Source organism: Balaenoptera musculus, chromosome 10 (assembly GCF_009873245.2).
Source record: "Balaenoptera musculus isolate JJ_BM4_2016_0621 chromosome 10, mBalMus1.pri.v3, whole genome shotgun sequence".
Classification (NCBI taxonomy): Eukaryota; Metazoa; Chordata; class Mammalia; order Artiodactyla; family Balaenopteridae; genus Balaenoptera; species Balaenoptera musculus.
Genome location: NC_045794.1, coordinates 2,901,701 through 2,927,088, shown reverse-complemented (window position 1 = coordinate 2,927,088; position 25,388 = coordinate 2,901,701). Strand labels below are relative to the sequence as shown.

At 50.7% G+C, this 25,388-nt stretch overlaps 2 protein-coding genes across 7 annotated transcripts in view; one reads left to right on the top strand and one right to left on the bottom strand.

Annotated features, from left to right (window-relative positions):
- The window catches only part of WASHC1 (WASH complex subunit 1), a 54,685-nt gene extending 30,958 nt beyond the window's left edge, over positions 1-23,727 (bottom strand). The window contains exons 1-2 of the mRNA XM_036865988.1: positions 23,590-23,727; positions 20,974-21,110 (exon numbers count right to left, since the gene is read on the bottom strand). Of these exons, the coding sequence (XP_036721883.1) occupies positions 20,974-20,998 (25 nt within the window). The 5' untranslated portion in view covers positions 20,999-21,110; positions 23,590-23,727. The remainder of the gene's footprint in view (positions 1-20,973; positions 21,111-23,589) is intronic.
- IQSEC3 (IQ motif and Sec7 domain ArfGEF 3) overlaps positions 13,399-25,388 on the top strand; it is a 100,465-nt gene continuing 88,475 nt past the window's right edge. For 5 of the 6 annotated variants that reach the window (XM_036865965.1, XM_036865964.1, XM_036865969.1 and 2 more), the window contains exon 1: positions 13,399-14,061. In XM_036865965.1, the coding sequence (XP_036721860.1) occupies positions 13,529-14,061 (533 nt within the window). In that variant the 5' untranslated portion in view covers positions 13,399-13,528. The remainder of the gene's footprint in view (positions 14,062-25,388) is intronic. The other variant, XM_036865966.1, reaches the window with a different exon arrangement.

Here is a 25,388-nt window from a genome sequence, read left to right as displayed (position 1 = left end):
CGCTATGTAATGTGTGGGCCCCATGTAAAATGAAAATGCAGGGCCCTGTTCAAGAAGTAGGAAAAAAGTGTCCTTAAAGGTAGTAAAATATACAGCTTTTTCTTTTCTCCCATGTTCTCTTTCTCTCGACTTGTCATAGTATTTAAAAAAAAAATTTGTTTTTGATTGTAGTTGTCTTACAGTGTTGTGTTAGTTTCTGGTGTATAACAAAGTGATTCAGTTATATATATTTTCCATTATATATCTAATGGAAAAGAATCTAAAAAGAATATATCTATATGTATCTAGATATATTCTTTCAAGATTCTTTTCCATTATAGTTTATTTTTAAAAATATTTTATTGAAGTATAGTTTGTCATAGTACTTTTATTTGCTCTTTCGTGTTATCCTAAGTTAAAAGGTTAAAAAATAAATTTAAATTATCGTCACGTATTTTCATTCATCTTTATACTGTATGTTGCAAATTTTAAATGGAAATATGAGCCTTTAGCTGCTATGTGGAATCACCAAAGTCACACAGTTCACGGCGGGTCCATGTGTATGTATTTCATTCTTACGGGAGCAGTGGACGTACTGCATGAACGAACTCGGACGTTTCTCTATCCCTCCTGACACGCGCCATTCCACCCCAACACTCCGCCTCCGGTCACTGGTGACTCAGGCAGGGCTGCAAGGAAAGGGAGCTGGCGGCTGCTCTGTCTTTTCCTTTCCTTCCGTGTAACCATTTTCAGCCTAAGCATTGGTTAATAGGGACATAACATCAGTAGCAAAGGATGTGATAAGGTTCCTTGGTCATTTGTGTCTCTTCGAATGTCACTGCCTTCTTTCTGCGCACAGAGCCAGCTCTGCGTTGGATGGGCGGTGTGGCCTCTCCAGCCTGTGGGCGCCCCACCCGTCAGTCATGGACCTGACAGCGCTCCCTCCTGCACTGACTTGAGTCTCCCTGCGCTGCCCCCATGGTGTGTGTCCCCTGGAGCTCCCTGCTTGTGGGGTGTCGAGAAGGCTGCACGGGAGTGGGCTGAAGGCACAGGACACACTCGCGTGACTCGTCTCCTGTCCGTGTGCGCGCTCCCCTGCACTGGACTTCCCTGACAACCTTACAAAACACCAACTTCAAGGCAAAATGATTAACCATTTCAAGATGCTGACAGCAGAGCATTAAACCAAATGCGGGGTCCTTCTGAGCATAGGACCCTGTGTCATTTCCCAGGTCACATGCTCGTGAAGGTGACCCTTCAGAACATACATAGTAGACACTCAAAAAACGTGTTCAATGAATGAGTGAGGGGTGTCACTTGATATAAGAGAAACAGTTCATTTGGTTTTGATAAAAACTAAAGACCTCCCTCCTCTATCACCTTGGAGATGCAACGTAAATGTCAGAGGGGCACCCCTGCCTGGAATTGCCTGTCTGGGGAGAGATGCTTCCTCTCATGCTTCAGAGTGAGAGTGAGAGAAGAGGGGAGAGGGGGCGGACAGAGGCTGATGGGTCTCTAGACTCGCCTGTCAATTAATCACTGCACTTTGCACATACAGCATGTAACACCTTGTAGCCTGTGCTCTTAAGACCTGGCCTCTGTGTGAATTAAGCTTCGCAGCTCACTGCTTTCACCCACCTCCTCCCCACCTTTCAGCCTCCACCCTCACTCCAAGAGACCCAAAGTTGCTACTTCATCTGCACAGGACCTCTGGGAGCCAGCCTGGAGGGAACGGGGAGTAGAGCAGCTCAGCCAAGGTCAGAACTGCTGGCTGCTGGGTGATGCTGATTCCTTGTCTCTGGCTTTGGTTTGGGTCCACAGCTCGGCTCGTGCAGAAAGATATTTGAGAATTGCAAAGGCCAGGAGGCAGGAGACCTCAGCTCAAGATCTGGCTTTGTTCTACAGCACTCCATCGTGTGACCCTTCTCTAGGTCTCTGTCAAATGAGAAAATGAACTAGATAAGTGGTCTACAAGCAGTGTTCCCAGAACCTCCAATGTCTCAAGAATTACACTGGTTGGAGGAAGGAAGAGTCTCCCCAACTTCAGTCATTGGTAATCATCATCATCATCATCATCACCACCACCATCACCACCACCACCACCATCATCACCACCACCATCACCACCATCACCATCATCACCATCACCACCACCACCATCACCATCATCACCACCATCACCATCACCACCATCACCATCATCACCATCATCACCATCATCACCACCACCATCACCATCATCATGGCAGACACTCACTGCTCCAGGGGTTATCTTAAGGCTTTAGATGCAGTAACTCATTTAGTAGTCACAATATTCCTATAAGATGGGTTTTAACTGTTACGCCCATCTTCAGATGAGGAAACTGAGGAGCTGAATAGTTAAGTGACTTGTTCCGGGTCACACAGCTAGTAAGTGACGGAGCAAGGACTTAAACCTTGTAGTCTGGCTCTACAGTACAGCTACGTAACCACACCATTCCCATTTTATCTAACTACCTGCCTCTCCATTCATCCACCCATCCGAGTTCCACGCAAGAGTCTATTTGATAAAGAAGGATTCTTCTGAAAAATTATTAAAAATGATAAAGAGGTGAAAACTACTAAATATTGCCATTCAAACTGGAGAAGCCCCAGGGGGTGGGGTGCTAGGATTGCTTCCCACTTCCTGGGTCATTCTCAGAGCAGCTTCTGTGGGTGGGGCGGGGGGGTGGTGAGGAAAAGTTGGCAGCAATCAGAAAAAGAGAATATTTCAAAACAATTTGTCAAATGTGACACCCACAGCTTCTGCGGAGACGATGCCATGTGAGAAAGTCAGGCAGTTTGGATGTGGCTTCCTCCCTCCTCCCTCTCTCATCTCTCCCTATCCCTGGAAGGGTGGAGCTGGAAGGGGTTAAAAGGGATTGGCTGGTATAATGAGACTTCAGGGGGCTGAACTTGACCCACGGGAGAAAGGTCAAGGGAGGCAGATCACAGCTCCACGTAAGCAGAATCTTCCTAGCCATGCTGTCATCCTGAAATTAGACAACCATCTTGTGATGCAGGGACCTGCTTGTCCTGGGAAATCTGGGGCAGAGCCTGGTGATTAGGGACGACACGGTGGGATGCTTGCGTTTGTGGGGGGAGGGTGTCCTCAGGTAGGTAAGCGCCCAGGCCGTTCTTTCTCCTGGATCCAGTGATTCCACCTCCACCCCGAGTCCACAGAGGGACTCCTGAGGTCTGGAGAAAAACAGACCTTGGCCCCAGCTCACGGGCTTGTCAGGGGCAAAGAGGAAGGATTCGAACCAGTAACCAGGGTTCTCAGGCCTGTGGCTCCAGCTGGAAGCTTCTCAAATGTTCTCAATGACACCGCACAGCACTCCCTCAAAGAAGGACAGTTCTCTCCATGCCCTTCTCACTCCAGGGCTTTCTGGAGCATCTCTATGCATCTGCCGTGGAGGCTTATGACCTTCTCCAAATTCAAGGCAGGCCTTTTGTTGGGGCTGGAGATGGGGGGGCAATGGCGGAGGGGTGTTCCCACCTTCAGCTGGGCCCAAAGGTTCTGTCTGGATCTGGACTTCCTCCTAAAACAACGTATTCACCACTTTCCTGTTCACACAGAACATTCACAGATGTGCGCTCCGGGGATACCGCTACCGAGCCCTTCACAGATGGAGGCAGGGATGTGCAGGGAGAGCGACCATGACCCCAGGGAAGCCTTTACCGCTCCTGCTCCAGAACAGGCAGCGTTCCCTCTACAGCAGCTATCGTGTAACCACAGCATCCGCATGAGGTCCGCCGTACGGGTGAAGGAACGCAGACTCAGAGAAGGTGAGTCATTTCCCCAAGGTCTTATGGGTGGAAGGGGCAGAGTGAGGGTTCAAACCCACAACTGCCTTTTCCAGAATCCAGGTTCTTTTTCCATTCCTAAATCCAGAGAAGCCCCAAGGAAATGGTATCTTGGGAGAATGGGTGTGCGGCTCTCTTCAAGCCCGAAAGCTTGGGATGCCTTCGGAATGGCCCGGAACCCGGCAGGACTGGCCTGATCCATTGGGGGGCAAGTAGGGTGACTAGGGCTTCCCCAGCTCAAACCCCGACTGCAGGATGACCTCGGAGGCTCCTTCTGAGGCCCAGGCCATGAACTGCACACCCTCAACTGAACTTCACTCTGTGAGACACAGCAACGCCACCTCCTGGGCTGCATTTGAGAGAAGCCCTGTCTGAGGAGACCCAGGGCAGCCTGGCCTGAGGGAGGGCTCGGGCTCTGGCATCTACTAGCCTTGGGAAAGCCACATTATTCCCGCGTGCCCCTGCACCCTTTTCTGTAAAATCGGGTTAATACAAATACTCCATGGGCTTTTTGTGAGGACTAAATGACACTGTGTATCTGTGAAAGTACTTTGTACATGGTATAGCATTACTATATTTATTACTGTATTATATAAGCTTTATTAAAATAAAGCTGATTTTATTGGACACGTGTTCTGTGCCAGACATGGTTCTAAGTGCTTTAACGCTTCACCTCATTTAAGCACACATACAAGTATAAGGGCATTGCTGACCATCCCCTAAAGTATTCTTTCCACGTCCTATCAGGATGTCCGAATATGTGGTGCAGAGGAAAAGGAGGAGGGGCTTAGAATAGGAGACCTGCGTTCCAGTCCTGGTTCTGCCATCATTGGCTGTGTAACCCTCTCTGAGCCTCACTTGCCACATCTGAAAAATATACTTGTCTTGCTAACCACTCGCTGAGAATCAAATAAAATGAATACGTGTGATTGCACATCTCACGCACTATTTATCCTTACAATATTCTTACAACCTATGATGGGGATTCAGTTATTATTCCCATTTTACAGTTAAGAAAACCCAGGCCCAGAGAGTGAAATACAAATTCTGGCTAGGACTATCATCATGGTTATTATATAATAAGGCAAACCCCTGTGAAAACAGACCCAAAAGGTCACTGGAAGAGGCTGTGTTTGCTTTACTTCCCTGTAGGCTGATAGCCTGATTTATTTCCAGTCCAGGCAACAAAATACATAAAAAGCATGTGTGAGCCCGAGTTCTGGTTTGTATGGAGCCCAGAGGCAGAGGGTTGGACGAAATGCTCCCGAATGCCCCCTCTAGTTGTCTGGCATCCATTGAATCTCGTGGACCGGAGCAGACACCGCCACCGTTTCTTCCCCAGCCCCACCTGCCCATCTGGCGAGCTGTCCAGTCAGAGCTGTGTGTGAAATCTGTGGGTCTTCCGTGCTGAAGTGAGAGGATTCCCACCCCACTCATCCCCCACCGTGCGAGGCATCGTGTGGACAGAGGTGGCAGCACCTTCTGATCTTGTCAGGTCGTTGAGGGAGAAGAAAGGCACAAATTCACACCCTGGGCCAGAAAAACTGAATCCCTTGCTGTCCATCGGGCATCAAAGCCCTCGTCAGTATTCCTTCTGCTCTTACCAAGTTAGCCTAGAATTATGATTTTACCAACATATACGTCATAGCTAAGAGGGAAGTCTTAAAACCCCACCTCCTTCAGGAAGTCTTCCTGAACTGATCTCAATGTTGAAACATTTTATTGTTGATTATGCATACACGTAGAAAAGTACATACACACACCACACACACACACAATTTAACCAAGTGTCCTACCATGTCATTTTAAAAGAGACATCGGAGGGACTTCCCTGGTGGTCTGGTGGTTAAGACTCTGTGCTTCCACTGCAGGGGGTGCGGGTTCGATCCCTGGTCGGGGAACTAAGATCCCACATGCTGCACGGCACGGCCAAAATATAAAACAATATGTAAGAAAACAGAAGAGACATCGGAGGCTCCAGGGGGTAAAGTGCCATTTTCTGAGGCTGAGTTCTTCCCTTCGACTAAGCATAACTGCTCACTGTGTCCTCTCTCACCGCTCCCAACCACTACCTTATTCTTCCATTGAACACATATCACTGGAATATTGGCCCAAGGCCCTGGGATGAGGGCAGATCAGGCGAGGGGTGGGTGCCCAGATTTATAAGGCACTAATTCTTTTTTTTTAATTTTTTTTTTTTTTTTTAATGCTATTCTTGTCTGCTTACATTCTTTTTATGTATGTATGTATGTATGTATGTATGTATGTATGGCTGTGTTGGGTCTTCGTTTCTGTGCGAGGGCTTTCTCTAGTTGCGGCGAGCGGGGGCCACTCTTCATCGCGGTGCGCGGGCCTCTCACTATCGCGGCCTCTCGTTGCCGAGCACAGGCTCCAGACGCGCAGGCTCAGTAATTGTGGCTCACGGGCCGAGTTGCTCCGCGGCATGTGGGATCTTCCCAGACCAGGGCTCGAACTCGCGTCCCCTGCATTGGCAGGCAGACTCCCAACCACTGCGCCACCAGGGAAGCCCAAGGCACTAATTCTTGCCCTCGAGGAGTTTGCAGTCTAGGAGGAGAAGACAACTACATGGATAACCAGATAACAGAGAGAGTGGTTAAGGTCAGAGAGAGAGAGACGTCAAGGTGCTATGAGAATCCAAAGAAAGAAGAGAGGATGGAAGATGCTCACGGTGTAAGTGGTATTTATACTGAATCTTGATGGGATGGGATCTGGACATGCAGGGATTCAGAATGAGGAAGAGCACTTTACACAAAACAGAAAATACCAGGAAAATGGACTTCCCTGGCGGCCCAGTGGTTAGGACTCCGTGCTTTCACTGCCAACGGCCCAGGTTCAATGCCTGGTCGGGGAACTAAGATCCTGCAAGCCACGTGGTGCGGCAAAAAAAAAAAAAAAAGTGTCCTGAAAGGGGAAGAGTAATCCCTTCCCAGCCGTCCTCAGAGGGTGGATTGAGGATGACATGATAATGAACATGAAGGCGTCTTGTGAACTGGAAAGGCAGTCCCTTTACTGCCCTCCAGCCCAGGAGCTCTCCACCTTAAGGTACATCAGAATCACCTGGGGTGCTCACTAAACATGTAGTTTTTGGCTTCCAGCCATAAAAAAATTGGCCAGGAGCCAAGAACTGGGACTCCATTTGCCCTTCTTCTATCAACGGCTAGAAAACTGTTATATTCCAGTCTACACATATATTTAAAAACCAATTTTCAGACATTGGAAAACTAGCTGCACAGGGCTATCGTTCCTGAGAAAAGGAATGCAAACTAGGTGAGCCCCGATCGCCCTGGCTTGCCGCCTGGGAGGGACTTTCAAGATTGCTATGCAGGGAGGGGGACCAAAGCAGAGCATGACAATCTCTCTGAGTTGAGGTCACAGACACTGGAGCTTGGGGAGGCTGAGGTGGCCGGAATTTACAGGGCAGAGTTAGAGAAGAAGGAGTTATCTGAAGAAAGAGCTCCAGGAATCCGCAGAGAGCCCCCTTGAGTCTGTTGGTAAACACTGAACTGTACACATCCAGGGTAAAACTCTACAAGACTCAGCACATAATGATGGGGTTTAAGCTGACCAATTCTCAGGGCTCACACAGGCTGGAAGAGATTAGAGCTCTGACCAGCCAGACTGAAGAGACCTTGATGGCGTCCGATCAGATGACAGAGTGATCGCACCATAGCAGCAGGGATAGATTAGCCCTAGAATGATTACTCTAGACTGGCCCTTCAAAAAAGCTTAAAAACTAGTCTTGAAAGGACCAAGTGGATCCACAGGTAACTTAACTACTTGCAAAAACAAAGCCCAACACTCTTTAAAGGAAAACAACAAAATTCAGCACTCAACAAAGTCACATTCAGAATGTCCAGCGTAGCATAAAACAATTACTAGATATGTGAAGAAGCAGGAAAATGAGACCCAAGCTAGGAGAAAAACATAAACATAATGAGGTGAGAAATGTAAGATATAAACAAAGAACTAAGTGGAACTTCTAGGGGTGAAACTATCCTCACAAAGCTCAGAGGGAAAAAAAGACTGGGAAAAAAAAAAAAAAAAAAAGAATAGAGACTCAGTGACCTGTGGAAAAGTATCAATCAGTTTGGATAGTTTCTGTTGCTATATCTTTAGGTTTATTGATTTTTAAAATTCTGTAGTGTTTATCTGCTTTAATCCCATCCAGTAAAACTTTCATTTTAGATACTGTATTTTCACCACTAAATGCTATCTATAAGAAAATAGACTTTAAATTTAAAGACACAGATAAATTTAAAGGATGGGAAAAAATGTAACATGCTGTATTAGTTTTCTGTGGCTGCCATAACAAATGATCACAAATGTAGTGGTTTAAGCCGTTCACATGTATTATCTTACAGTTCTGTAAGTTAGAAATCCAACATGGGTCTCCCTGGGCTAAAATCAAGGCATCAGGGCTGCATTTCTTTCTGAAAGCTCTAGGGTAAAATCAGTTGCTTTGCCTTTTCTAGAGGTGACCCACATTCCTTGGCTCATGGCCTCTTCCTCCATCTTCAAAGCAAATAAAGTAGGTCTAGTTCTTCTCACATCACACTACTCTGACCATTCTTTTGTTGTCATGTCTCCATGTGCCTACAGCCAGGAAAGGCTCTCTGCCTTTAAGGAATCATGTGGTTAGATTTGGCACACCTGGATAATCCATGACAATCTTCCCATCTCAAGGTCTTAATTTTAATGGCATCTGCAAAGTCCCTTTTGCCATGTAAGGTAACATATTCATAGGTTCCCAGGGGTAGGAGATGAACATTTTGGGGAGCTATTAGTCTGTCTATCACACATGCAAACATTAACAATGAGAAAGCTGGAGTGGCTACCAGACACTTGCACATGAAACGTTCATCAAAACAGGCTGTAGACTGGACCATATAAAAGGCCCAGAAGTTTCAATAAATGTAAAAAAGATTGAACTCACACAGAGTATGTTCTCTGACCACAAAGGAATTAAATTAGAAACCGGTAATAGAAACATTTGGAAATAACAAGGGAAATTACAAAATATTTTGCACTGAGTGAAAATGAAAACAAAATTTGTGGAATTCAGCAAAAACAGTGGTGGGTGGGAACTTTAGAGCTTTAAGTGCTTATATTAAAAAAGAAGAAGGGTCCAAAGTCAATAATCAAAGCTTCTGGGACTTCCCTGGTGGTGCAGTGGTTAAGAATCCGTCCGCCAATGCAGGGGACACGGGTTGGAGCCCTGGTCCAGGAAGATCCCACATGCCGTGGAGCAGCTAAGCTCGTGCGCCACAACTACTGAGCCTGTGCTCTAGAGCCTGTGAGCCACAACTACTGAGCCCGTGTGCCACAACTACTGAAGCCAGTGTGCCTAGAGCCCGTGCTCTGCAACAAGAGAAACCACTGCAATGAGAAGCCCACGCACCACAACGAAGAGTAGCCCCCGCTCGCCGCAGCTAGAGAAAGCCCGTGTGCAGCCATGAAGACCCAACACAGCCAAAAATAAATAAATATATAAAATTTTAAAAAGATTAAAAAAAAAAGGCTAATAGGAAAATATAAACAACTTGATGCCAATAAGTTTGACTCTTCAGATGAAATGGACACATTCTTAAAAGACACTTATATCTACTTCCTATTGCTGCTGTTTACCACAAAGATGGTGACCTTTTTTTTTTTGGTCGCGCCGCACGGCTTGCAGGATCTTAGTTCCCCAGGGACTGAACCCAGGCCCACAGTAGTGAAAATGCCAAGTCCTAACCACTAGACCACCAGGGAATTCCCCCATTTAAAACAACACAAATTTACCATCCATCTTAGAGTTCCGGAAGCCAAAAGTCCAAAATGCATCTCACCTCGCTAAAGCCGAGGTATTGGCAGGATTGCATTCCTTCTGGAGGCTCTGGAGAATTTGTTTCCCTCCCTTTTCCAGCTTCTGCATTCCTTGCCTTCTGGCTTCCAGACAGCAATTGCCTCACTGTGACCTCTGCTTCTGTTGTCACATCTCCTCTCTGACACTCTTGCCTCCCTCTTACAAAGACTCTTGTGATTACACTGGACCCATCAGATAATCCAGAATAATCTTCCCAATTCAAGATCCTTAACTTTACTGCATACTTAAAGTTGCTTTTGCCATATAAGTTAACGTATTCACAGGTTTTGGCGATTAAGACAAAGGCATCGCTGGGAGGTCATTCTGCCTACCAGAGACACAAATTGCCAAAATGGATACACAAAGAAAGAGAATGTTGAATAGCCCCGTATCTACTAAAGAACTTGAATTTGTGGTTTAAAATCTTCCCATAAAGAAACCTCCAGGCTGGGATGGCTTCAGTGGTGAATTATGTCAAACATTTAAGGAAGAAATAGAATTTGACTCATCATACCAAACACAAAAATTAACCTGAAATGGATCATAGGCCTAAACATAAAAGCATAAACAATAAAACTTCTAGAAGAACACATAGAATATGTCTTTGGCCTTGGGACAGGCAAAGAATTTTTGATAGGACACAAAAAGCATGAACTATAAAAGACAGAAAGAAATTTTTCTTCATCAAAATAAAAACCTCATCAAAAGACAATGTTAAGAAAACAAAGGTAAGCCACAGACTGGAGAAAATATGTGCAATGCATACATCTGGCCAAGACTACTTTCCATAATAAATAAAGAACTCTTACAACTCAAAAATAAGACAAACAATTCATTAGAAACAGTGGGTAAAGAAGATAATGGCCAAATGGCCAAAAGCACATGAGAAGATACTCAACAGCATTAGTCAATAGAGAAATACTTACTAAAGCCATATTAATATACTCCTGATTGATAAAGTAAAAAAAAAGGGCTAAAAATATCAAGCGTTAGCAAGGATGTGAAACATCTGAACCTCTCACATACTGCTGGTCAGAATAAAAAATTGTACAACCACTTTGGAAAACAATCTGACAGTTTCTTATTAAGTTAAATATACATATATTTAGTATATGACTTGGCAACTCCAATTCTAGATTCTTCCTTCTGATAAGACACATGTAACATAAAACACGAAACACATGAAAACATATGTCTACACAAAGACTTGTCCTTTAATGATCATAGAAGCTTTATTTAAGATAACCAAAACCTGGAAACAACTAAAATGTCCATTAATAGGTGAGTAGAAAAATTATGGTATACCCACACCATAGAAGACTACTCAGAAATAAAAAGGAACAAACTATTGATACCTATAAGAGAATAGATGAACCTCAAAAGTATTATGCTGTGGAAAAAAAAAGAAGACACAAAAGAGTATATACTCTATGATTGCCATTTACATGAAATTCTAGAACAGGCAAAACTAATCTGTCTTGACAGAAAGCAGATCAGTGGTTGACTGGGGATGAGGATGACGGCAATTGACTGCAAAGGGGCATGAGGTAGTACCTCATTTTTTGCAGTGATGGAAATTTTGATTAGACGGTGTATATATTTGCAAAATTCATTGAACTGTGCACTCAAAGTGGGTACATATTATTACATGTGAGTTGTAACCCAATAAAGCTTTTTTAAAATGAAACAAAAAAAGTTAAAAATATGAAAACACTTGGGCCCCATTCCAAGTGATTCCAACACAGCAGGACTAATATGGGGCCCAGAAATCTGCATTTTAAACAAGCTCCATAGAGAATTATGCTGCAGGCTGTTTCGCTTATAGAAATAGTATTGGTTTCTATGAACACCCAACTCTTATTTAGACAACAAGTCAACTAGGCAAGCAAAGAAAATTCAGAAGAAAAGTGTTTGAGTTTCTGTGGGCACTCATTCCACCCCTCAACCTCCATTCCTCAGGTGGAATACTGGTCACTACCAAAGCATCCTCCTGGAAGCTGGCTCAGCTGCGGCTAAGCTTCCTTCACGCATTCTTTACAAAAGGAAGTCTGCTAGGAAAATGAATGGGAGAAAAGCAAAATAAAAATACAAGTGCAGAGAAACCAATATATTTATTTGCAGAGCACAGATCCTTTCCCATAACGTCATTCAAGTCTGGCACCAGATGGGCTTGGCTGGCCCAGCTCACGGGACATGTGGTACCAACAGATATGCCTACTCTGGGGGGAAAGAGCAGGTCCATAGGGAGGCTGGTGGCCCACCTGTGTGGAAGATACAACAGTACAACAGATATGCTAAGGGTACTCATAGCCCAGAGGAAAGGGTCATTTTTTTGCCAGACTGCATTGAACGGAGGTGCTCTATTTCCATTCCTCAGTCTTTTCCTGCTGCCTGACATAGCTCCCCTATCTTCCTCTGTTCTGCTTGTTGAAGCACCTCCCATCCTTCAAGGCCCAGCTTGACTAACACCTCCTCTTTATCAGATCACCATAGTCAAACACGACTTCCCACTCCCCTGAACTCCTACGGCACTTGGCTTGAAGAGCTCTTACAGAAATATTGATTGGTATTTTAGATATCCATGTGCATGCTGTATCTACTCTACTAGGTTGTAATCTTGATTATAGAAACTATAACTTATGGTCCATGCTAGGGCTAGACTACATCGTTCCTAGTACGTTACTTGGCACTTAGTGTGTGTTTTATGTACATGTATTGTAGAAAGTAATGAATGATTCAGTCCATGTGGATTCCTATCTCTGAGCTTTTGCTTATGCTGTTCCCCCTTTCTAGAAAATCCTTCCCACTTCAAGTGTTATTCCCTCCAAGGAGCCTTCCCAAATCCCCAAGCTGTTGGGCTCCTATAGCGCTCTGGGCAATCTCTATCTTATCACTTACAACTACCGCCTTATATTGAAATTAAATATTTACTACCTGTTTCTCCCACTTAATCATAAGCTTCAAGAAGCCAGAGTCCGTCCTACTCATCCTTATCTTACCACCACCTAGCACAGTGTTCGGTGTAGTATGCATTTCATAAATATTTTTCAAACAGAATGCTCTCTTAAGAAGTTTCTGGAAGCATTAGCCCTATGACACAGAGGGCCCGGTTTATTTAGTCTGTGTTCCCATTAGAGTGGCCAAAACTGTCCTGAGGTCTCATTTCCAGAGAAAAGCCAGCGTAAACAGCCTTCCCACCCTAACTTTCTCCTTGGCTGGAGAGGTAGGACCAGACGTTCTCTGGGGTCCCTCACTGTCCTCGGATCCTCCCGATTCAGGGAATCCCCCAGCAGAACAGACAGCCGAGCGTGCGGCCTCTCCTCAGAAGGGCTTTAAGGTGGACCCCCGTCCTCTGGGATGACTGCACACAGGCAAAAGAACCCGTGACCTTTCAGACCACGTCTTTTTAATACACTTCTCTCTCCTCTCACCACCTTTCCTTTCTCCGCGTCCTCGTTCTCCCAGCCGCTCTCTCCTCCTCCTCTGTCCTATCTGCTTCTGCTCTCCTACGGGTCCCACCGCACTTTCCCGGTGCCGCCGCTTCCTCCTGGCTGGCTTTCCCTTTCTCGCCAGATCCCCCTCATCCACCCCGGGTCCCTTCGTTTATCCTGCTCCTCTGCCAGCCCTGCAGGAAGCCGAGACTCCTCACGAAGCTTAGAGGTGGGAGGTGGGGGGGGAGGGGTGGGCCCTGGCGCCGCGGTCCCGCCCCTCGTGCGTGTGTGAATGTCCGTGTGGCGGTGACGCGGCGCCGGCGGAGAGGGAGGCGAGCGGATCGCCGGGGCTGCTCGGCTCCTGCGCGCCCTCGCGCTCCCCGCCGCCCGCCCAGGCGCAGGCAGGGCGCAGGCGGCGGCGGGCGGCATGGAGAGCTTGCTGGAGAACCCGGTGCGCGCCGTGCTCTACCTCAAGGAGCTCACGGCCATCGTGCAGAACCAGCAGAGCCTCATCCACACCCAGCGCCAGCGCATCGACGAGCTGGAGCGGCGGCTGGACGAGCTAAGCGCCGAGAACCGCAGCCTGTGGGAGCACCAGCAGCTGCTGCAAGCCCTGCCTCCGCCCGGGCTCGTCCCCCCGTCGCCAGCCCCGCTGCCGGCCACCCCGGCCACCGCCGCCGCCGGGGCCCAGGAACAGCTCCAGGACCACGGACAGCTCCCGCCCACCGCGCCCGAGAAGCCCCCGCTTCAGCACCACGGACAGCTCCTGGCGCAGCCCCAGCCGGGCCCCAGCAGCAAGGCTCACGCATCCCAGCCGCCCCACCAGCACCCGGCGGGGCCCGGGGCCGTCGCCGACAAGGAGAAGGAGCGTCCCCCGAGTTGTTGCGCCGCTGCTGGAACCCTCCTTCAGCACAAATCCCCCGCCGCCCTCGGCAAGGGCGTCCTGAGCAGGAGACCCGAGTGAGTGGGGAAGAAGGCACGGGGACCAACGTGCCGGGAGGAAGGGAAGCAAATGGGCATGAGAAGGGGACAAGGGGGAAGTGGGGTGCACCTGAGACTGAAGGACTAGGGCCTTCAGTGTGCTTGCGGGGAGAAGTGTGTCAAGGAGGTTTGGGGGAAAGGAGGGAATGATATCAGTGTTTGAGAGGGCTTGGGAGGTGTTGGAGCAAACGGGAGTATCCCAACAATCACTGGGGGGGGGGTGCAAAGGAGGAAAGAAATGAGGGTTATTGGAAACTGGCAGATTTTAAAGGGGACAAGACTGGGGGGGGGCAGATTAAACTGAAGAAAAGAGAACAGTTGAAGAATCTTTTCAAGTTAGGAAAAATCTGGATGGGAGTTTGGGTAGTAAAATTATTCGAATGGAGAGTGAGCTATGAAAAAGACGGAGGCTTGGCAAAGAGACATGTTGAGAGCTTTAAAAAGGGCAGGGTCCAGGAACCGTAGATCTGGGGTCTGAGGGGATTCAGAAGGCAGAGCATGAGGCTGAGAGGCAGGATGATGTGAGAAGGCAGGGGGGCTGGAGACAGAGGAAGAGGAAGGGTGGGAGAAAGCATTTCCCAGAGGAACGAGGTGGCTCTTTCACTGATGCAGTGGGAGTCCAAGCCAGGAGCGGCTCATCTGGCGAAGCTTACTCTGCTCTGACCTGAGTGGGCACCTTTCTTCCGAATGCCCACAGACCCGGAGGGGTGCAAGGTAACAACCCACCAGGCCCACAGAGGATCCCTTTACAGTGTCAGGATTCAGTCTGGTTATAGCTTTTTCCTCTGACTCAAGGAGGATTTCTGTGCAGGATGCTAGCAATCGTGGAAAGGGGATAATGATGAGAGAGGCAGTTGGCTTACGGAGATGGTATTTGGATGGAATTCCTGTTTAAAACTCTGTCGTGGCTGGTGACTGCAAACCTTGCTTCCCCCTGGTTATTTGGTGATGACTGGAATCCCATGGTAGGTCCAGAGAGAAATATGCTCATTAGCCCCTGATGAGAAACTCTAGGACTTCAAGCTCTTTCTTTATGCCCAACGTCCATGAACTAGAGATACGGGAAGAAGAAATGAAAGAGGACTGGAATATTCTCTCCTCTGTATGGGAAGGCTGTGACCACGTCAGCTTCCCTTCTCTGGTTAGACAGGTGATAGAAGAACACCTCACGGGAAATCAGAACCTAGTCAGCACCTGACCCTGACGATGGGGATGCTGAGGGAGTTGGGGGCGGGGTGGGAAGGGTGGAGAGCCAAGAATCATCTTCAGCAGCCTTGGCGTGCTTTAGTCTAGGGCTACTTGTGAAGATTTGATGCAGACTCATTTTCTCCTCACATCTACTGCAGAGTTAGACAAGTTGGGTCAGGACAGAGGGTAGATTTGACCAGAACTTTGGGTCCTTAGGCAGAAGACCCAGGATGATCCCGCAGCATTTGACGCAAGTCCCAAGAAGATGTGGTTTTCCCTCCTACCTTCCTCAGTGGCCCATTTGCCCTCCCTTCAGTTTCACGGTTTTCTTTCCTTATCTGGCAGAAAAAGCAGAAAGTCAGTTTTCCCTCAGTGCTCATGGCTCAGCAAGAGGCAAAAGGCAAAAGGCAAAAGGCAAAAACAAAAAGAAAAAAAAAATCCAAGATACTATGTGGCTTTTTCCCCAAATACAGGCAGCTATCCCATTCCATTTCCCGGGGGACAGCCACAGCTTCCTGGGAATTGTGGTTCTTCACCTGATTCCGCTCCTCATGCCCCTTGGTGTCTCCCTCCTCTTCCACCACATCCCCACATCCTTTGCATCCCTTCAGGGGACTGTGTAGGCAAGACCGGTTGAGGAAAGGTCATTTTTCTTGGATAAGGACTTTGCTGTGGCCCCCAAGGTGGCTTAAAGAGCCCAAACTCTCCTGCTCAGGTGCTCTTGCTGGGAATCCAGGGATTTTAGGAATCACCTGGATTCCTACCCATCCTCACATGTCAAAACTGGAGAGAAACCGTCGTGTCCTCATCTCTCCTTCTCCCTTGTCCTGCTTTTGCTTCCCAAGGGAGCAGAACAAAAATAAGTAGTTGAAATGGTGGAAGAGAGTGGAAGTTTTGGAAATCTTTCACTCGGGAAGTTGTGCCAGGCACCGAGAGGTTAAAACCAGCAGTAACTCCTTCCTTTCTCCAGATCCTCCAGCTTTTCCCCCCTGCTCCCCAAGCCTGGACACCCAGAGACTTAGGGAGCTCAGACACGCACACGCATGCCTCCTCCCTCTTCCTGCAGCTCCCTCCCCGCTCGCATGGGAAATCACGGACATCTAGGCGGACTGAATGCCCTTTGGATCACCCATTTCTTCCCACTGTTTTGCTTAACTTCAATCCAAGTTCCCCCCCACCCCACCCCGCAGAATCTCAGGAAGGAATCATCTTTGCTGACTACATGTTTAGCCCCACCCTGCTCTCCACCCACGACCCCAATTTTGCATGTCTTGTCCTCCTCTGCCCAGCCTCTCAGCGGTGTAGGGCTAGATGCAGGCGGCCGGTAGGGGCACCTCTCCATGGATCGGGTGACATGGGGAGAGGGAGAGCTGAGCCAGCAGCTCTCTCCCTGGGGCCTCTCCTGGGGATCTCCCTGATGAATCAGTTCTCTACTGGGCATGCTGACGTAGGAGGAAGAGCCGGCGGAGGGGGTCCCTGGGTCATAATTTTGCTGAAATCCGTTCTCATTTCTTACTTCCCCTTCTCTGGACTCATTAGGCTGAGAATGCAGCTCTGGTGAGGTTGCTGAGGGGCGGGTGAGGGCTACCCGGGGCCAGGCAGCGTGAGGTGCATTATCTCACCGCACAGCTTATCTCTTAGCCCCAGAACTCATCTTCCTCCCCAAATCCAGGAGAGGCAGGAGCCCTGGGCACCCTGGGGCTGGGAAATAATAGACTGTTGAACTGTCATCAGATCTGCATTAACACGCAACCTGGCCTCTCTCCCTCCTTCAGCTGAGGGAGCTACGAAGGTGATGGCCTTGGAGGTCGGGCCAAGGAAGCAACAACGTGGGTGTGGGTGAGCTCAAAGACATCACGAAAGAACGACACCCGAGGGGTTAAAATTCTTTTTCTGCTGCTTCCTGGCTCTTGCTAAACTCCAGCCCCCACTGCCTTTGCCTCTTAATGAGAGCAGCAATCTAGCTTCCTCCTCTTTATTTTTTTAATCAAGGCTCACAGCATCTACAGAATTGATTATCCCTTTCCTGGCTGGAGCCAGAGCCTCAGCTTGACCCGGCAAAATCCCCTCCACGTCATGGAAGCACATGACCCGGCCTGAAGCTCCTGGCTTCAGTGTGGCCACAACTTCTCTGTCTGAGCACATGTTGGTCCACCCACCCAGCCGTGCATTTAGAGCCAGTGGATCCCAGGGTTTGCCCAAGTCCCCAAGCCCACGGGCAGAGGATTATTGGAGGGTGGCAAAGATTCTTGCCTTATAATTCAAATTCAGCACCTACCCTAGGCTCCCTACCTCCAAGGGACCATGAAGTCCGAATAGCTCCTGTGTTCTCCTCTTCCTCCCTTGTCTTTTTTTATACCCCTCCTCTTCCTCCCTACTTTCCCCCTTGTCCTTTTCCTTTCTTTGCTCTTACCCTTCTTCCCTCCTCTCAAATATGTTCCCTCTCCTGTATTTTCTTCCTTCCATCCTTTGCTTCCACTTAAGCTGCGTAGGGAAGTCTCCTCCTCTCTGCTCCCATCCTAAGCATAAACTAAATCTTGAGTCATCTTTTGAGCACCACGGTCTCATGCTACCTGGAGGCCGGGGCACAGCTGGAAGACCACTGGATGTGCTTTTTAGCCTGTTGTCTGAGATGCTGATTGGAGCCGGCATCCCTGCTCCTACTGAGTCAGGGTTGTCTGCCTGGAGGTGGCAGACAGCCAAGACTGGCCCCTCCTGGGAGCTATTAAGAGAGTCTGACAGTCTGTCTGTCAGTCAACTCTACTGTATCAAGCATCCGGTCCGTTCAAAATCCTGCACTCTGTGCTGCGAAAAGACAGGAAAGACGCCGAGAGTCCTTGCTCGACACACTCGAGACACAGATCTAGAAACATCTAAATAAGTGGAAGCCGACTGCAGGTGCCCAGAGCCATCCTCTATCAGGACAGAATGGGGTTAAGAGGGTGAGCGTACAAAGCATGTTCAGAGCCCAGAGAGAAGGGTTCCTTGGTTGGCGTCAAGGGCTTATGTCAGGAATAGCGAGAGCCAAGGAGAGTTGGAAGGGGGACAGAGCCGGGAGGAGTTGATCCACAGAGATGTCTGTGCTACACGTGCTTACCATCCCACCCGCTGACCTACAGCCCCTGCCTGCCCCCATCATGCCTCCCCCGACCAGGCTAAACCCATCAACGTGGGAAGGAGATCTCGGTGCCCGGGGTCCTTTCTGCCTTGCGGCCAAAAGCCCTTCTTGCTGAGGAAGCGACGTTACCGCCTTGCTCCCTGGCCCTCCGTCCTCCGTCTCTTTCCTATCTCAGCGAGGAGAGAACTTCGGGCTGCTCACCTGGAAAAGGGGGCCGAATGAAGGCTCACTGAGAGGAGGGCGTTGGGTGTCTTTTGCTCACTCAGCAGCTGGTACGGAGCAGGCACTTGTGACGACCTGCTGTCCCCTGCCTCTCCGAGGGCCTGGACCACCGTTCTTCCCTCCCTCTCATCCAAAAAGAAACCAGTCACCCCGGTCTCAGGAAAACCCGACGGCCTCCCTGCTGCTCAGCAGCCCGTGTGCCTTGCTCCACCGCCATCTCCTTCCTACCCGGAGCCCTTCCTGGACCCACACAGGCAACACCAGAGGCCCTTGCACAGGCATTTGGCGCGTCTTCCTCTTGGCCTGAAACCCAGCGGGAGGAGCAGCAGTTGGTCCTGCTGATTCAGCAAATATCTATGCGGCCTGAGTTTCAAAGGTCACTTATGAAAAACGGCAGATGGGGGTCAGGTCTGGGGCGGAGAGTGAATGAAAGGGAGGGTGACATGAAAAAGTGGGGAGAGCCAGGACAAGCAGCTGGACCCTGGTCTGGAAAGAGGCTTGGATCTTAGATTGAAGTCCCATGTAAGGGGTTTCTTAGTAAGAGGGCCTGGGGATGCTTTCATTGCACCTGGCAGATCCCCAAATGCAAGGCCATCTGGCAGGACCTCCGAGGCTTGGGCCACTGCAGCGCCTTCCTCCTCTGCTTCTGGAAAAGCACAAAGCGCGGGTTCCCACACAGGCTGCAAAGGGTTTTTTGTTTTCGCGCGGGCTTTGGAGGTAGGCATACCTGGGTATGAGTCCTGCTCTACCACCTACCAGCTGGGACAGCTTACATTCACGGTGTACCTTCTTTGAGCCTTGGTTTTTTCATTTATGATATGAAGAATAATATCTACTTTAAAAGGTTGTTGTTAAATTTTAAAATTAGATAGTTTTTTTTTTTTTTACTGTTTCAGGCACAAAGTAAGTGCTCAATATATTGTAACATTCCTACGGATAAAGAAACCAGGGCCCAAGGCTCATCCAGAGTTACACCATAGCTATCGAGGAGAATCCAGGTTCAGGATTCCTTCAGGAATTCTTCCAGGCCACCTTTCTACAGTGACCTTTCCTCAACCACTCCCCTACCTCTGGACAGTGTGCACCCAAGCTATTCCAGATATGTGAATGGGCGCTTGCCTTAAAATGCAGCTAGGCAGGACAAATCACCATCCCTTAGTGATCTACAATGAGGTCTCACAACTGTAGAGCTGGGAAATGCTTCCTTAAGCCCAACCTAAATTTCTTCAGTTGCATTTTCAGATTGTTTGCACTTCTCTTAAGGACACTGAAGGGATCTGAGCTACCACCCAACACCCCATGGGGATGAGAATGACCTCATCCATTTTCTAAATGGGGAAACTACAGTCTCATCTAGTATGCAGACGTGACAAGGACAAAAGTGGAGAGTGGGGGACTGGAGTCTGAGCCAGGAGATTGCCTCCCCTTTGCTGGAACGAAAGCTGAATCCATTGCTCCAAATTCTTCCATCCCGGAAATGGAAGGGAAAAGGCAGAACCGCACTTTGCAGGACTCTGAGGTCAGAAAGCGAGACAGAACAGCAGGCAGGGGCTGAGAAACGGGGAGGCCTGACCCGACGTGGGGTTCTGGTGGAGGCTGGGGGGGAGGGTGGCCAGAGGGGGACTCTGCTTTTTCTGGTCAAGCCCAGAGGGTAAAGGAGTTTCTTCTCGTAAGGACTCTGTTAGATGAAATACCTTCTAGAAAACCAAAACAAACGGAAAAGAAAAGGTGGCAAGGTGGTCGTGGCTGTGTGTGTGTGTGTGTGTGTGTGTGTGTGTGTGTGTGTGTGTGTGTGTGTGTGTGTGTGTGTGTGTGTGTGTGTGTGTGTTGAGGCATGGCGTGGGGCAAAGGCTGTCGTGCTGTTGCTGTTTGGAATATCCCATCTGGAGGGTTATGTAACTCTGCGCTGCTGATGTCCGGGCTCTGCTGAGCACTCCCTTTCCTCGCCAGCTGGGGCCCGGGCTCTGTGGACAGGGGGCCTGCAGGCCTGTCCAAGTCCAGAGAAGTGCCCCCCTGCCCCACACCCTCACGCTGTATGGTGGCAGGTCATTTCCTCCGGGCCACAGCTGCAGGGGCCAGAGGGCCTTAGGAGCTGGACCAGGGTCCCCCAGCCCCTCTGGGGAGTCAGGTGAATATCAGAGCTGGAAAGGTCCTGTTAGGTCATTTGGACTGAACTTCTCATTTGGCAAATGAGAAAACTATGGCCTGAGACAGAAGTGACCAGTGCTTCCAAACTGGTTAGTGGCCGAACTAGGTTTAGAACTCAGCTTCTCTAAACTCTTCATCCAGTACTCTTGTCAATATAGTGAGGGACCAAGAGGACCAGTCAGGACTGCTCCGTGGGTGTGCATGGCCAGACTTACCGCGAGCTATGGGGGCTTCGGGCATTCCACGGAGGTCTCTCTGCCTTCCAGAATATCTCGCCTATACCAGCAATTCCACAAGTAGAGATTCCTCTGGGTACTTCAAGGTTATCCCCCTCGTTAAAATGCAAATTCTCCTAGGACAAGAGAAAAACAATACATTTGGCTCTATTAGACTGTTGCACTTCAGCATGAAAGAGTTTATCTGAGCAGTTTCTGAAGGGCAGGTTTGATAAGGGAGGAGAATGCCTAGCGGCCAGGGCAGGAGGCTCGTAAGGCATTGAAGGGCTCACGGGGGACGCTGCGGAGAGTCTAAATGGTCTTCACCTCCACTGCATTTTGCAGAGAATTAGCACTGCCTTGCCTGGGCCTGGTAAGCAAAGGGCAGGGACGCAGGGCACTCACTCCCACACCGGCTTGTCTTGGAAAAGTAATTATCTGGGCTGGAGACGGAATACTTCCCCAAGGAGCTTCATGTGTAAAAGTCATAACGCAGGAATTTAAGGAGCATCCTGGTGCTTGGTAAGCACTTTTGATCCTTTCTAGGCTCTATAAAATAATTTTTTGGACAGCAAAATTTCACACAGCTCTATTGGGGTTTGTCATGGTGGGGATGAATGGTATGGGGGACGGAGGCCAGCTCAACACCTAGTAGGTGTGTGTTGAGTAATGCTGGAAGGAATAAACTCTCAGTGCGTAGGACACAGGCAGGCCCATCCACCCGTGAGTGGAGGGAGGGGGTATGCAGTCAGGGCTGAAGAAGGTCTCAGCTGGAGGGAGCCCCACCAGGGTGGGTTGTGCCCTGGCCCACGAGCACAGTTTCTGCAGCTGAGCACCTGGGAGATGCTGGATCAGAGGCTTAGCTCTTAAGGCCATCTGGGGAGTGAGGGGGACCTGGGTGCCCCTCGCAGCTAACAGATCCCACCTCAATTCTACCCGTGAGCATGGAGAGCCCTCCTCCCGCTCTGCCCCCAGCCTCTGCCCAGTCGAGTCTTCAGTCTGGGAAGCTGCATTAAGAATGAAGCATGAGGGACCTCCCTGGCGGTCCAGTGGTTAAGACTCTGCACTTCCACTGCAGGAGGTGCAGGTTCGATCCCTGGCTGGGGAACGAAGATCCCGCATGCCGCGGCACAGCCAAACAAAAGAATGAAGCATGAGAAAGCCCTTGGAGTGTTTCACCTCAGACACCCACACACACGGCCTGTCAGCAGGTTGAACCAGAAATGGGAAATGGACCTATGAGGATGGGAGGGAAAGAAAGCCGGAATCGTGGCCATGTCTCTGGGTAGAAAGAGACAAAGGAGAGCTGGATTCTGGGGTCCCACTCTGGCCCGGGAGAAGCAACAGGAAGCAGCATCCGGCTCCAGGCCTCTCCTCTTTCTCTGCCAGGCAGTGGTGTCAGCTCTGGTCAGGGAGACGTTAGGACCCTGCCGGGAGGTGAGTGGATGTGAGTCTGGCGTGGCTGCGTTTGTGGGACTGAGGGGGTGCGTCTGAGCGTGGGTGAGCGTTTTCCTGACTTGGACTGGGGGAAAGGGGTGAGGACCCCATCACACAGCACAGGCCTTCTCCCTGTCTCCCCACCCCCGGGGTTTGTCACCCTGTCAGGACTCTGGGTTCCTTCTCCTTTTCTCTGCGTGCTTGTTTCTCTCTTCTGGCCAGCCAGTTCCTCCCGTCTGTAAAATGGGATGAGTCTACAGTGCCTCCACGCCCCGTTTTCTACCCCTCACTCTGCCTCGAGCTTGAAGGAGACCTGGCCTCTGGAGGCTGTGAGCTCCTGGGAAAAAGGCTGCCCGGACGGTGGGCGGCGTAGGGGCGAGACATCTGAGGGTCTAGTGACGCACTGTGTTTGGAAGCTCAGGTACCAGCAGCAGCAAGATGCATGCCAAGCTGCAGCATCATCTTCCCTGCACCTGACTTGGCCTAGCTGTGGCCAGGGACGGGCACCCATGACCTCTCTGGGCTGGACAAGTCAGGTCAAACCAGCTGTCCCCCTGCCTCCAATCAGGAATGCACTCCCCATCCCAGCAGAGAGGCAAGGGAATTCCACCATTTCTTCTGTGATAAATGATTCCAAACTACCACAATTTTCATTCAACACATCAATCCAACACAGTGATTATTTAAAACAGCAACAGCAACAAAAACTCTGCAGAGCAGTTGGGAATCTCTTGCCTATGTCTAGTTTCAGCGTTTCCAGTGCACAGCCTGGTCTTTACAAACGGAGACGCCCTGGTGCTTCCAAACCGGCTGGCTGGGCATCTTGGACATTCCTGGAGCTACTCAACTCGTAAGAGCCCATGGGCGAGGGCCAAAGGGAATTCCAGAGGCAGGTGAAGGCAAGGCGCTGCACAGCACTGGATTGGGGTGGGGAGGGAGCCCAGAAGCCAGACTGAGCCCAGAAGCCAGGACTCCCGAGTTCGATTGCTGTGCCCACCCTCACAGACCCCAAGTGTGAGCCTGCAGCAAACCGCTCCCCCTTCGCTGGGCCTTGGTGTCCCCTCTGCCCAACGGGGACAATCAGTCTTTGCCCACCTTTGGGCCCCTCTCTGCCCTCACTTCACTGAGTCTGTGGCAAAGCAGGGCTGTTCAGAGGCTGCTGCAGCAGAAAGCACTTACCTTAGATGGGCAAAGTGACTTCCAAATGGTAAGAGCCTTAGGAAAGGAGCTCAGAATCCACTCTCCATTTCGAGATAACAAAGGAGACAGACCCTGGGGCCGGGTGTAGGGCGGCCAGGCCCCGCAGGTCGGGGAGGGCGGGGTGAATTCTGCCGGGGCTTCCGGCTCCACACTCCCAGGAATTTCCACGGGGCCCCCTCTGGACATTCGCGCGTCAACAGCTGGAGGGGAGCGCTAAGGATGCAGCCCCCTCCTTCCCCCTCCCCCCACCCCACTCGCCCGGAGCCTGGGGAAACCCTTCCGCGGGCGGCGCATCCCAGGGGCTCCGCGGGGGCGGACCCGCCGGGCCGGGCTCGCGGCTGCGTGGGCGGCCTGGCGAGCGGCCGGCGGGCGGCGCGGAATCTACCCGCCCACGCGCCCCTCGGCGCTTCCCAGCGGGGGCGGCAGAGCCAGCCCCCAGCCCGGCGCCCGGAAGCCGCGCGCCCGGCGCCCATCCCGGCGTGGCGGCTGCTGAGTCACGCGCCCGGGAAGCGCGGCCGCTGCCCCCCATCCCCCCACCGCGCGCCCGGGCCCCGTGGGGCTGGGGAGGGGCGCGTCTCGCGGGTGCGCTGCTCCCCTCCCCCCACCCCCGCGGCCCTCCCCCCTAGCCTGGCGAGCCGCCCGCCCACGTCGTCTGGGAGCATCCCAGCCGCGCGCCTCCCGGGGGAGGAGCTTCCGGGCTGCGACCCCGCCCCAGACCCGACAGGCCGGGCCGCTGCCCGAGGGTGCGGGCGCTCGGGGCGGGACGTGCGCTGCTGTCCCGGCCTCCGTGGGCCACTGCCCGGGCTGGGGGGAGGGCCATCGCCTTCCTGGGGGAAGCCGCGGGGGCGGCTCAGAGGTTCGGGATCAGGGTGGTGTCACGGAGGTCCGGTTCTACCGAGCATCCACCTCCCTAGCCTTCCTTGTACCCGAGTCACCTTGGCCAGAGAATCCCAGCTCCGGCTTAGCCTTCCATGTCTATATTTGTATTTTGTACAAATACAAGTCTTCGAGTTCTGGCCCAGCCTGTGATAACCATAGTAGTTCAGAAGGTGGCCTGGGGTTTGAACCCTGACTCGGTCATGTACTAACTGTGATCCTCAGCAATGACAGCCTTGGCTTCCTTGTCTGTAAAATGGGGCTAGGATTAGTGATAACCTCCCAGGACCGCTGTGAAAATTCAGAGTTGATGCCAATGAAGCACCGAGCAACCCAGGCGCCTGGCGCAGTGGGAACTCGAAGGACAGCAGTTATTTGGGGACCCCTCTGGCAGGAACTGGGCCAGAAAGTGATTTTTGAAGGTAGAGGCTTCCCGAGGGCCCCGAACAGGGCTCCTCCTTCCCTCCCTGACAGCCTCTCAAATATTTGAAGACGGTCAGTCCCCCTCCCTGGCCTTCTGAACCGCTCCCTCCAGCCGCCTCCTTTTCTTTCTCCTTTTCTTTCCGGTGAGCACACTGACACCTACACTTTATGCTCCACGTGGGTCTGGTGGTGTCTCTCCCCACCTGGTCATTGGCTTCTAGCTCCCAGAACACAGGAGCTGGAGACAGCCCTGTGGCCCAGGAGGTGTGGCCCGGCCAGCGGGGGCAAGGGGAGTCCCTCCTTCCCCCTTCCCCTTCCCCCTCCCCCTTCCCCCCCTCCCCCCAACCTTGCAGGTTCTGGACCCTGCCTGGCTCTGGATGGCACCTAGGAACCCACTGGCTTTCTCGGCCCCGGGCCACACAGATGGGACCTGTCAAACGAGGTCAATGAAAGTCCCTGGGCTCTCTGCTGTCCTTCCA